Genomic DNA, 13,072 nt, shown 5'->3' with positions numbered 1-13,072 from the left:
GTCCTCCCAAGCATCCACCATTAGACGCTTTAACTCTCCCTCTCAAACTAGATATATCCATTTGTCCAAGCATGCTTTGGGAGTGTTCAACCTTTTTATGGAGAGATTTACCTGTACAAACACAAACCCCAATCAGTAATAAACTTTCAAATATAAGTAAATGTTGATTTTTGGTAGCATCGGATGTGCTCTAGTCTTGTAGTTTGGAGGAGAGGCTAAGGCACATGAGATTTCCAAGACCTAGAAATCGTTTTGAGAAATTTCACCCGGATGAGGAGTTATTAAAATAATTAATATTTTTTAATGCGTTACCAAGTCTAAACTTAGGAAAATAAAAATATTAATGGATATTAATGAAGATATGGGTGAAAAGCTTCTAAGAGACAAAGATCAACTCTATTTTAATCTTAGCTGTTGATTAGAGACTTAATCTCGGCCGTTGATACATCAACAGGAAAAGTATAAGAGAAGACTTGAGGATCATTTGGAGACACACCGACAGATACTTAGTATTTCAAGGAAAACCGATTCTCAAGAGAAGGAGATCGATTTTAGAGGGAGAGTTGTAGGGTGGAGGAAGAGGAGGGCATCAGTAGCAGGCAGTGACAGAGGAAGAGGTGACACAAGGACAATGGGAGACAACACAGAGAGAGATGCAGTCCAGAGGAGAGATGTAGCCCTCACACAGGCTGACGCAAAGGGACGCAGTCAGAGCCACGCAAAGTGACACAGAGGTGACGCAAGAGTGGGTCTCCAAAGTGTTAGAAAGTTTCAAAGGGAAAGTCTCAGGTGTTTTCTTTCAGTTTCTTTGTAAAATCATTCCTTGTAAAAGCAATTACTGTTGAAGATTAATAAAGCTCTCATCTCTTGCACCGATTTTCCCGCATTGGGTTTTTCCGGGTACAATTGTCCAAAAACAACTGTGTTGATGTGATTGGTTTTTGTGCATGTATTTTTCTCTGGGTAATTGTGTGATAACTGCAGCAGAATTTATTTAAATATTTGTTGAAGGGATTTTGTAAATAACTTATTGTGAATAATAAGTAGGTGAAATAAATAAGTTGCAGTAGAATTTCAGTTTAGAAATTTTCACGGTAAATACTATTAATTTTAGATAACAATGGTATGTTCTATGCTTAAGAGCAATTTACTTCAATTTTCTTATTAGCCCAATATCAATTTCTAGATTAGCAATCACATTAACATTGATAGTAAATGTAGATAGACCATAAACAATAAGCAGAAGACAAGCCAAGACAAGAGGACACAATATTTGGTTGATTAGGGAAAAACCTCAATGTGAGGAAAACCCTTTGATCAAATCTTCTTATTATTCTTCAAAAGTTCGGCATAGAAAGAGAGTACATCATACAAAATTCACTTGCCCAAACATTGTCAAAATAGTCTAGTCAAACTATAATTAACAGGATGCCCTAACCAGAAAGTCAATGCTGGTTAAACCAGCATAAATTCTCCTCCAATTCAGCTCGGTCAAACCCAATCAACTCGGCCTCCAAAGATAGTCCAAATTAGCCCAAAACAGTCCTAAAAAATCTGGTCAAACTTGGTCAATGCACAGTCAACTTCTACTGTTAATGACTCTGCAGTCAACGTTGGTCAAACAACTATAAACACCTCGATTTTTGTGCCAGGAGCTGCGGCCTAAGAAAAATGAATCTCCTGCTTGAAAACCACAGTGAAAAGATGAAGTTTGACCCAGCAACGCTGGTCAATGTCCCTGTAATAGCCCAAAAACAAATCTGAAATTTCGGCCTGCAATTTTAGTCAACGCATAGAGAAGAAGAACTTCTCTTGTTAGCTGTATGAACCAATGAGAGGAGGGAGAAAGATGAGTGATGATGAGTGACTAAATGAGGAAAGTGACTCCTCTATATATACACAACATTGAGGGCGAAGAGACACGTTTGTTGGGCTTCATGAGCCTACATTAGACTTCTGGCCGACCTTGACAATTTGTCCATAGATGAAATAAATTCATAATTCCATTTGTACTTGTCAGAATGAGATGATCTTTAGATCAATCCTACACCTCTCGGAAAGAGGAATCCAATAAAAATATCATCTCCATCATATGCGTTGTCCAAGGTGGAGTTTGGCCCTAGTTGCGAATTTTAACAATTACAAACTGTTAGGGTCCTTAATCATTTTGATGCTACTATCATCATCAAGTTACCCATATACAATTTGTCAGAAGCTTTCTTCTTCTTTCATTTCTTCAGCAACACCAAATACATCTTCAAATCTTCTCAAGTCTTTTGTTTGCAATTTCATGAACATTCATCTATAGTACTTTTGCTTAAAAGTATTCATTGTTATAACATGCCCTCCCTCTTAACTTGGGAGGCATACCCTTCCTTCTATCTAGGCTCCCTCCCAACTTAGAGAGATCAACCACTTTCTTCTTCTATAACATTGGAGAACCTTTCACGTCTTCATTCTTTCTTATGGAATCAAGGTCATCTTGATCATCATCATTCACATAACTTTCTTCATCATGCTTATCAATATTATCAAGTCATCTTTACTTACGAACATCTTGAAGATTATGTACCTGCAAAACTTTTAGTCCCAAGTACGAACATACAAAAGCATGAAGTTAACTATATCAAAATCATATGGAAGCATTTTGAATTTAGACATTAAACACCTAAACCTAGCTAGGTTCAGAATTAGCAAAAATTGCATCTCTTTACAAACTAGACTTCAACTTCCTGCTAGGGTTTTGTCACAAATCCTAGACTTCATCTTCGAGACACAAAGCCATAGATATCAACATTTCAAACAAATAACAATCCAGTAATAGTGCTTTATATCAACAATATGCTTTTACATGTCAGACTTCTACTAGGGTTAGTTGCAATCCCTAGATTTTATCATCAAAACTAAATCATATCGAAAATTGAAAACAACATCATCATCTCCTATAATATCAATTTCTACTAGGGCTTTGCTACATCCCTAGAATTCATAAACTAAAACATGAGCATCAAAGCATATACATATATAGGATTTCACCTTAGCTCTGATACCGTGTTAGAAAATAAAAAAGGCAGAAATATCTTCTTATATTGATAATTACTTATGATATTATTATGTTCATTAACTTCTTTGCGTTCTTCCTTTATCTTCTTCTCATCAAGCGATTACCAAAACAAAAACATGAAGATCATGGACACTAGGTGTAGACACTCAGCCAGGTCTAAAACTTCTATATAGAGGAAAACCCAGTGAAAGAAATCTTCCTTCAGTAGATTCAAAATGAGATAGACCAAGACCTTAGACCAACAAACCTTCATCCTCCATCGAGTCAACGTTCCAAGATGATTTAGTAGTCTCTTCTTATCCAACAACTTTAGCCCAACAACAATCTAGAAATTCGACTTCCCAACTACAAAGTTTTAACCCCAACTTCAAAATTTCGGCCTCCCCAGCTACCGCAGAATTTCAGCCCCATGTAATACTCCATAACTTTGCACGTGTGGAATAGGAGAGAGGAAAACACGACTTCTCTTACTTGATAAGGTACTCCTTCATCTTCGCTAGCTTTTTCCTCTTCTTCCTTGGAAATTCTCACTTTCTTTCTAGCCCCAAAAGTTGCAGATTGAACTTGTGAGTGTGAGTGACAAATGAGGTCGAGTTGCTTCCTTTATATAGGAGTTTTTGCCCCTCTGTTTAGGCCGACTTGTCCAGTTTGAGGCCGAATTGATGGAGGAGGCCTAGTTGACATATTTTACAATAAAATAAATTTCTTATTTGACCAATAGAGACCAAGAAGGGTCTTTTACAATATGATATGGACAAGGATACTTTACATAAACCCTAGAAGCCTTCAATGAAGGCTTTGACCTAAAAAAAATTGACCTAAGCATGAAACCCATGCTTTAATAAGTCAATTTCTTTAATAATAATTTTTTCTTTCTTTCTTTTGACAAATATATTTCATTATGACTCAAATACAATTATGATGACCGACACTAGTTACATTCTTCAACAAATCTCATCAAATCTCTACCACACCTCCAGTCCCAAGCATAAGGCCAAGATCCTTCATCTCAAACTTTGAGGCCAACTCCTCTGACACTGAAGCAAATCCATCCAGGTTGCTCCCTTTGTCGCATAAGCAAGTCTTTTTTCCATTGTTGCTCCCTCTGTCACTGAAGCATGCTCTTTTGTCTAACATGGCCCCTTTATAAAGGGCATACAACTCCTAGAGACATCCCATCTCTGAGCATTTGACAAATTCATGACATCCTCTTGGAAGGCTGCTCCCATTCTTCTTTACTGTCTTCTCGCTCGGAATTAGAAGCTCTTCTGGCCATCTAGCATGGTTCTGGATGCCCTAACAATCTATACAATCCTTCCTCTCGAACATTAATCACTATTGCTTAGTCTATGCTCGAGCCCAAGAATCCGACCATTAGGCAATGGATCAAAAAATCTTCTCATAGTCCACTTCTTCTTTCTGGGAGAACCCTCATGTCTTAAACCTTGCTTGGTACTTCTCAATGTTGCCATATATTGCATGAATCATCACCTTGGCAATCTCCATAATTCTTCCTTTCTACAAAACTCCACTTAGGAGGCCATGGAAGAAAAAATTATAACCAAGAAAAAATACGAGGACAAGACGCTAGCCAAAAAATAAAAATAATAGTAATAATCAAGGAAAAAATATGAAGTACCTATCTCTTGATTAAGGAAGAAATCGCTGAGGATTGTCAACTCCCTTTCTGACAATACTCATAACCCTGTCATGTGCCTAGAGGCACAATTGTCCACAGACATTACTAGAAGTAGATCCTAAAAGAATAATTCCTTTGACGTCTTCTGAGGTGGATGCTTATCATCATCATCATCAACATTGGTTTCTGATGCATGCTGCTTTTCCTTCCTTTTCTTCTTAGGACACAATCAATCCATAGCTTATCAAACTTGTGCAATTTTTCTCGTGCACAAATTCTCTGAATAAATGGCTCCCATGAGGAGGGAAATCCATTGAGAGTCACTATAACAAGCTCTGTATCATCAATGGTATCTCCAATGGCTACAAGCTCATCTTTGATTTGGGAGACTCTCATAAGATATGAGACAACAAAATCTGATCTAGTCATCATGACATTATGGAGACAATTTCTCAAGGTTAACTTCCTACTAGTGTTGTTGCTCTCATACAATCCTACTAGAGCATCATATACTTCCTTGGTAGTCTTCAATGCAACAACATGAGGAATCAAGTGGTCCTTTATGGAATCTACCAAGATTCTCTTTGCCTTGGCTTCATTCTTCTTATACTTGGCTTTCTCCTTAGCTCCCTCTGGCTTTGGAATGACTTTCTCCACATGATCTTGAAGCTCATTCTCTTCCAAGATAAGGAGTATCCTAGTCTTCCAAGATTAGAAGTTGATGCTACCATCTAACCTGTCTTCAACTTTGAAACTGGTGCCATTTTGACAAGAGATCTCAAAACCATGCTGTTGCACATTTGTCTCTTAGGCTAACTTCAATGGCTGCTCTTTCAACAAAGCTTTGATACCATGTTGAAATTTCTACAAGATGCACAGCAGAATACAATTTTCTGCCAGCTAATTACTTCCTAATGATTTTCACAGTATTTTATGCCAGTGATATCATTGAGCAGTTACACTTTAGAAATATCAACAATAGAATACAATTTCTTTCCAGATAATTACTTGTTAATGATTTTCACTGTATTTTATGCCACTGATATCATTGAGCAATTACACTTTAGAAAATATCAACAATAAATGTAGCAGAAACAATAAAGATCATAGAAAGACAACCATGTGCAATAAAGACAACAAATTTTACCTTAGGAAACCCAACCTTGGGAGAAAACAATATTATACGGGTTCTAAAATGGGTGCTTTAACAAGATCAATTAGTGAAACGGTAGCTTCTGAGTGCAATCTAGAAGACCTCCTGCATGTCCGGATGATTTGTTGAAGTATTGAATGCTTGGCACAACAATATTAGTTAACATGACTGTTCTCCACCCATTGAAAGATGCGAGATGGTTCATCATTCTATCCAATGACATTCCCGCTTCAAAGTGAGTATTCTAATTAAATGCTTAGGAACGCCCAGATGATGGGCACTTGAACTCTCTTAAAACAAATGGATGAAAGAGGGCCGAACAGTCAAGTCTGCAGTCAAACTTTGGCTCTGCAGTCAACTCGGTGCACAGCTGGTCAAAGTCCACTGTCAAATCCATTATATGGCCTGCAGTCAGCCTACGGTCAAACCTGCACGTGTGACCTCCAAATATAGTCAGAACAGTTTGATCAAGTAGGTCAGCAGCTTGGTCAACATAGTCAAACACAACCTGGACAAGCTCAGTCAAAATCGGCTTCCTACTTCACACATGCGGCTGTCCAAGAAAGAGAAGATAGACCTCAGAAAATCAGATCAGACTTGATCTGCGATTGGTGAACAAATGAGGCATCACATCGTCTATTTATATTAGTCAAATGGGGTGAAATTACCCAAGGGACATGTCCCTTCACCCTCCTCGGCTGACTTGTCATTCAAAAATCAAATTTTTATTTTAATTCTTCATAATTCTTCTAGGCCAACAAAAAATATCAACACTCACATTTTACCTTTGGGTTAGAGTTCCGACTTGTTTTCTTTTAGGCATTTTTCTTGTCCACTAAAGGCACTTATGTTGGCATTTGAATTCTGATAGAAGGGTTTATCATCAAGTATCATCTTCATGTCAGCTCTCTAGAAGTTATGAAATTACTTAATGTGCTTTGATGGTATATTTCATTTTTCTGATATTTTAATTGAAAAAACGGAGTGGAATATCAGATTCATTTCAATGTACCTTCCATTTTTACATTTGTTAATCCGAGCATCTCATTTGAAGGCTGAACAGTAATGTAAACTGGCATTTATTAGTCAGCATAAAAAACTGCTTGCAATGAACTGACAAATGGACGTAGCTACTATCATTGTTTAAACTTGTCATAGGTGAATCACATGTAAATATACATGTTTTAGATTTGACAATTCAAGGTTCCATGTGCCCTAAATTTCCCGTGTATATTTTGTAGGTTTGTGACTTTGGCTTGTCACGTCTGAAGCACAATACGTTCCTATCTTCCAAATCCACTGCTGGAACGGTATGTGAAATGCATAATTCAAGAAGTTCATGTTTGTTCTCACATATGACTGGAATTATCCTGGAAGAATATAGGAACAATAAACTGTGCGAGTGGAGCAAAACTTAGACTACATGGTTTTATGCTTTCCACATTTACATAACATTATGTGGGCTTAAGTTGATTCTTTTCTGTACATCACTGCTGTAAAAACGAAACCAGATATGCAAATAAAACCAAAATGCAAAGAGAGTTTAATCATAACACTCTGCGCTTCTTAGACAAATGTTGAAATAAAGGCTTTTCAAGGCTTTGGATGAAATTCACTTTCATTATGACCTGAGCCTCATGGGCAGTGTACATTTCCTTTTTTTATTGTTTGCCTTATCTGGTATTTTTTATAACTTATCAATGACTGCATGATCCAGTTGCCCAACAAGGTTAATGTGGCTATAACATGCATGTGATAATTCTTTGATGTTACAGCCAGAATGGATGGCACCCGAAGTTCTTCGGAATGAACCATCAAATGAAAAGTGAGTCTGTTGTCTCATTTTGATTTTCTGTTTTTTTTTTTACAATCGGTGTGTGATGAAGTGAAACCCTCAGGAACTTCTTTATTTCATGGACAATGTCCAAGTTGCTAACTTTGCACCTTAGTATTTTGATATGGGATGGAAAATACAGGTTAGTTTATTCAGGAGGCATCTCATAGTCAACATGGTATTTTTACAGATGTGATGTCTATAGCTTTGGTATAATATTATGGGAATTGGCTACACTGCGAATGCCATGGAGTGGGATGAATCCTATGCAGGTAGTTGGTGCTGTTGGTTTCCAGAATCGACGCCTTGATATTCCCAAAGATTTAGATCCATTGGTTGCAAGGATAATCAGGGAATGTTGGCAAAGGTAAGCAAGTTCTATGCCCTCCCACCTTGGAACTTTCATGACTCTGCAATAATTTACGACACCTGAATTTTTAAACTATCCGGGAGAAACCGTTAATAATTTTTCTTTCTGCAGTACCTTAATGTGAAACAAATTGATGTTTTCTTACAATCTAACTTTCTTTCCATTTTGCATTCTTTCTTCAGCGATCCAAGTTTACGGCCTTCATTCGCACAGCTTATGGCTGCTCTCAAGCCATTGCAGAGGCTTGTTATTCCACCTCATTTAGATATACATTGTCCTGTATCACCACAAGAGCAAATTGTAAATGCTAATTGCACACCTTGACATAAGCTGAATATACGTGAGAATTTCCCCATCAATTGTTGTCGTATCCATGGACCTAGAGGGGTTTCCTCTATTTGTATATTTCAACTTGAGCTGTAGCTCGTATTTATTTATGCCTGATGGCTAGTGCAAAGCTACAGCTTCCGAGATGAGATTAAAAAAAATGTGTAAAGCGTTTTGTATCTGATGGCGGAAAGAAAAAACAAAATGCCCCACTTGGAGATCTAGAACTTTCAGATTCACACATTCCACTTCGGGCAAATCACATCAGCGTGAAACCTTTTGTCTATTTGTAAAGGTGGTGTAAGCCATGTTTGTTCGGCTAGGAGCTTTACAGAATTGATTCGTATGAGTTTCCACGATTTGCTTCAATGAAAGGTCTCCTTAAAGATGGGCATTTTAAAACTGGCTGCGGTGGTTTGTGCTAGAAAATCATATTAAACCATCAGTTCATTTGGGACAAACGTGACTAGGTCACTGCATTGTTTATTTCCTGCATAAAAAACACGCATTGAGAAGGGCATTTTTGTGTAGAAACCTCCACCTCAGATGGCTTATTTAATATGAATTATCCGCAATTTTTCACAACTGCTGTTCGATTATCACAAACCATGCAGCCTCGAAACAGATGAGAAAAACCATCATTATATTGATGCTTATAAACAAGTTATTGATATTGCACCATAATGAGAATCTCCTATTTTTATTACTTATTTAAATGGGCGATAAGAGACTTGTGCATAATTTACATAATTTAATAAAAGTCTAGTCTGGGGAAATCTAGGCGCTTCAAATGCCCATGTTTCTGTCTAAAGTCCTGTATTTGCATCATAGTGGACATTATAATGAAAATGCAATCTTTCTGGCATTCAATGTATACGTTGTACGTCTTGAACAAATAAGTCGCCGGATTACATGAAGCTACCACAAAAGCATATCGCCCAAACGGAAGGTGAATGCGATGCACCGACTGTTGGCTCAATTGGTAGTATTTAATTGATCTATAGGTTGTTATGCTATTTGTCGGTCCAGCCTTCAGCAGGATCTATAGCAATGAACTCTGACTGCCACTAGTCTCAATGCTCTTTAGCAATCAGTCCGGATTATCATCCACCAACTTTTCACTTAGCTAAGTTAAATTATTCAGTTTTACTGTTGGTTTGATGTGGAGATTGTTTTCTTATTGAAACTGAATACTTAAACCTAACTGAATACTTAAACCTAATTGAAATTGAATCCATTTTTTAGATTGCAAATTTATACCAATCTGTATAGATCTATCTTAAGTACAGATTTAGATTTAAAATGAGTTTTTATGTGTAAACTTTTTTAGAGTGCAAAATACAAGGCCTTGATTCTATTTAGATTTTATTACTAAATAGAGTATATATATATATATGACCAAATAAAAATTTAAATCTAAAAGTTTATTAAATCTAAAAGTTTATTTTTTTCTATATATAGATGTCTATGAAGTTGATATCTTATTTAAATTTTTTGTGGAAATATTTTTGATTAATATAAGATTTAAATATTAAATTACACATTGCTTCTAATTGCTTTATAGCATACTTTCGTAAACATTAATTTTATATTTAGAACATAATTTTTTTTCAAGGAACAGGGACGAACAGACAAACTTACACATCCCCTCATACTAAGCTGTAGAAACTAAAATATAAACACATATCACTATGAGTTAATGAATCTTAAAAAATTATGGACCTTTATATTATATTAACAAAATTAACATCAATAAGATTAAAAATAGCATTTATTTAAAAACCTCTCCATTCAATTACAATATGATACTGCACGGTGTCATTATTAGTCTAATTATTTACTTAAAAACGTCACACTAAATTTAATTACAATGTTAATTTGATACACGGTGTCATTATTAGTCTAATTATATAATTAATTGTAGCTCGTCTTTATGTAATTATTTCAGTTTCATTCACGCTTAATGTAATTTTGTATATGTATTGAAAAAATCTTCAGTTTTGATGGTGTAAGTTTTTAAAATGATTTATTTATATGATAAGTACATCATCATATTTAATATAATTTGTTTTTAGTATTTAGTTATTTTAAATGGTTAATTTTTGTTTTATAAAAAAAAAAATAAAAGAATTATTTAGTTAATTTTTTAATAATATTAATAATAATTTGTTTTAAGGTTATCATTAAATTAAATATCATAATTTGTTTTAAGGTTATCATTAAATTAAATATCAATTAATTTATAAGATTTTTTTTGGATTAGAGATTTGTTTTCCTATAAAAATATTAAAAAACACAAAAATATATTTAATAATAGTTTAAAAAAAATTAATATATAAGATTTTTTTGTTTGTGGGATTAGAGACTTGTTTCCCTATAAAAATATATAAAAGTGTAGACAATATAAAAAAATAAAAAATATATATTTAATAATAGGTTTTTTTAAAAAATTAATAAGATTAACAAATTTCTACTCCAACAAAATATTTTCCAAAGCTTGAAAATACTATAATAGTAAAAATCAATAACCATCCTACCCTATAATTTTAAATTTTAAATAATTTTAAAAACTGGTAACATTGATCTTTCAGAAATATTTAAAAATTACAATATTAATCTAGCTTCAATTTTCATTTAAATATTTTTTATATGATATTTTTTTATATGTAATTTTTTTTTTTTTTTTTTTTTTAAATAGTTTATTCATGTCATCTTTTTCTTCATTTAAAATGTGTAACATATATTAATTATTGTTTATGTAAATTGAAAATCCCAAAATATCATAATAATATTTTAGTTGAAATTATAATTTTGGATTATTAACATTATTGTAAAGATAAATTCATTAATCTCAAATAATTTTAATTGAATTTTATTTCGTAAGGTTAATGATTAATATTTGTAAAAACAAGTCCATAGGTAATGCTCAATCTATTGCGGAGGTCAAGAGAGGTTCTAGGGTTCAACAACAAAGGAGATAGGGGTTAACAGGGAACCATGGAAGCACAGGGAGGAGGGAGTTGCACTCCCTCCTACAGTAATGTGGTTTCAAACAGAGGAAGAGTAGGGAACAGGAACAAGCCTCCACACTCCTTGGAGGACAAGACAAGAATTCCTGAAACCCAGAAGGAGGAAGGCAGCAAAACCCATGCAGAGCAAGGGACCCACGAGGAAGACCGACAGGAGGATAAAGTGGAAGATAGTGGTCAGGGAACAGAAAATAGAACCAAGATGGGGCCCTGCAAACCCAAGACCAACACTAAACCGCGGGTTATATTGAATGATCCTGCTCTTCAAGTGCACAGGGATCATATGACAAACTACACAATCATATGCAAGTTTATGGGAATCTGGCTGACAGAGAAAGCGTTATACACTTGGATAAAATACAATTGGAAACCAAAAGGGGAGTTAAATATACATCTTGGATCCAAAGGTTCTTTTTACAGTGGTGTTCACGAACATGGAGGACAGAGATAGGATTTTTGAAGGAGGACCATACTTCTATGCCGCTGCTAGTCTCTATATGTGCCCATGGACAATGAACTTTGTGCCGGAGCGAGAAACTTTCACATCAGTAACGGTATGGATTAGAGTCTACTCCTTACCCTTAGATTATCGAATGCCAGAGTCTCTAAAAGCAATAGGCAATAAATTAGGTCATTGTTTAAAGATTTCAGAAGCAACCCTACGAGGAAAGTATACCTCTTATGCCCATATATGTGTGGGAATGGACTTTTCTGGAGCTCTTCCAGATGAGGTCATTCTTGAAGTCTATGATGAGGAATGGGTTCAAGCAGTTGACTATGAGCACATCCCTTTCAGATGTCGCAAATGTCATGAGCACGGACACCTATTCAGAGATTTCCCTCTTAACATAAGAGATGAATACCAAAACACCAGTAAAGGGAAAGACCATATGGGTTTTACTAAAGTGGGAGGGAAAGGTAAAGGAGGGGGAAGGAAGACACAAAAGAACCCTAATGATAACAAACCAAGCAGTCACAATAGTTTTGAGATCTTAGAAGAAAAAGAAGATAAAGGAAATCAAATGCAAACAGAGAATCAAACGGAAAGAGGGAAAGGAAAAGAGACAAGTATGGAGTTCACACAGGAATAGAATGAACACATAACAGACCCATTGAGAACCATGGAAATAGAAAAAGACCATGAAATGACTCAAAGCGAAAGTGGTACAGAGGACCAAGACTTACAGGAGATCCTGGAAAGGGAGAACCTGGAGTTAGAAAAGTTTCTAGAACAAGGAGGAAGCATGGGTATTAACTCCATACCACAGGAGGAAGTTGACAAGGTTCAGCAAATATTCCTCAGCAAGTCACACCAAACAGCTGTAGGAGTAAAAAGAGGACATGACAATCAGAAAAACAAAGGGGTTTCCTCACCAGGATTAACAACAGGAAAATTAGCGAAAAACCCAGGCAGAAAGAGAGGAAGAAAGAGACAGAAAGAATTGCTACTAGAATGTGGCAAACTCATGATTGACTCAGGAAGGATGAAAGACCTGTCCAGTTACTCCTTCAAAACCCCACCTCAATGAAAATCACAACCTGGAACATTAGAGGACTAGGGAGCAGAAGGAAACAAAGGAATCTAAGCAATAGGATCAGAGAGGAGAAACCTGACATAGTGTTCATACAAGAAACAAAATGCTCTGTGGAGAAGAT

At 35.6% G+C, this 13,072-nt stretch overlaps 1 protein-coding gene across 2 annotated transcripts in view; it reads left to right on the top strand.

Annotated features, from left to right (window-relative positions):
* Nucleotides 1-9,097, top strand: part of LOC149206789 (serine/threonine-protein kinase EDR1-like) — a 290,283-nt gene extending 281,186 nt beyond the window's left edge. For both annotated transcript variants that reach the window (XM_089395579.1, XM_089395578.1), the window contains 4 exons: nt 7,098-7,166; nt 7,632-7,681; nt 7,881-8,057; nt 8,243-9,097. In XM_089395579.1, the coding sequence (XP_089251705.1) occupies nt 7,098-7,166; nt 7,632-7,681; nt 7,881-8,057; nt 8,243-8,384 (438 nt within the window). In that variant the 3' untranslated portion in view covers nt 8,385-9,097. The remainder of the gene's footprint in view (nt 1-7,097; nt 7,167-7,631; nt 7,682-7,880; nt 8,058-8,242) is intronic.
* Nucleotides 9,098-13,072: the final 3,975 nt, after the last annotated feature.

This window comes from Pinus tabuliformis, chromosome 1_2 (assembly GCF_031772625.1).
Source record: "Pinus tabuliformis cultivar Carrire ecotype Pingquan chromosome 1_2, CPIR1, whole genome shotgun sequence".
Lineage (NCBI taxonomy): Eukaryota > Viridiplantae > Streptophyta > Pinopsida > Pinales > Pinaceae > Pinus > Pinus tabuliformis.
Note: the sequence above shows the minus strand (reverse complement) of the source record. Positions and strands in the feature narration are given on the sequence as shown.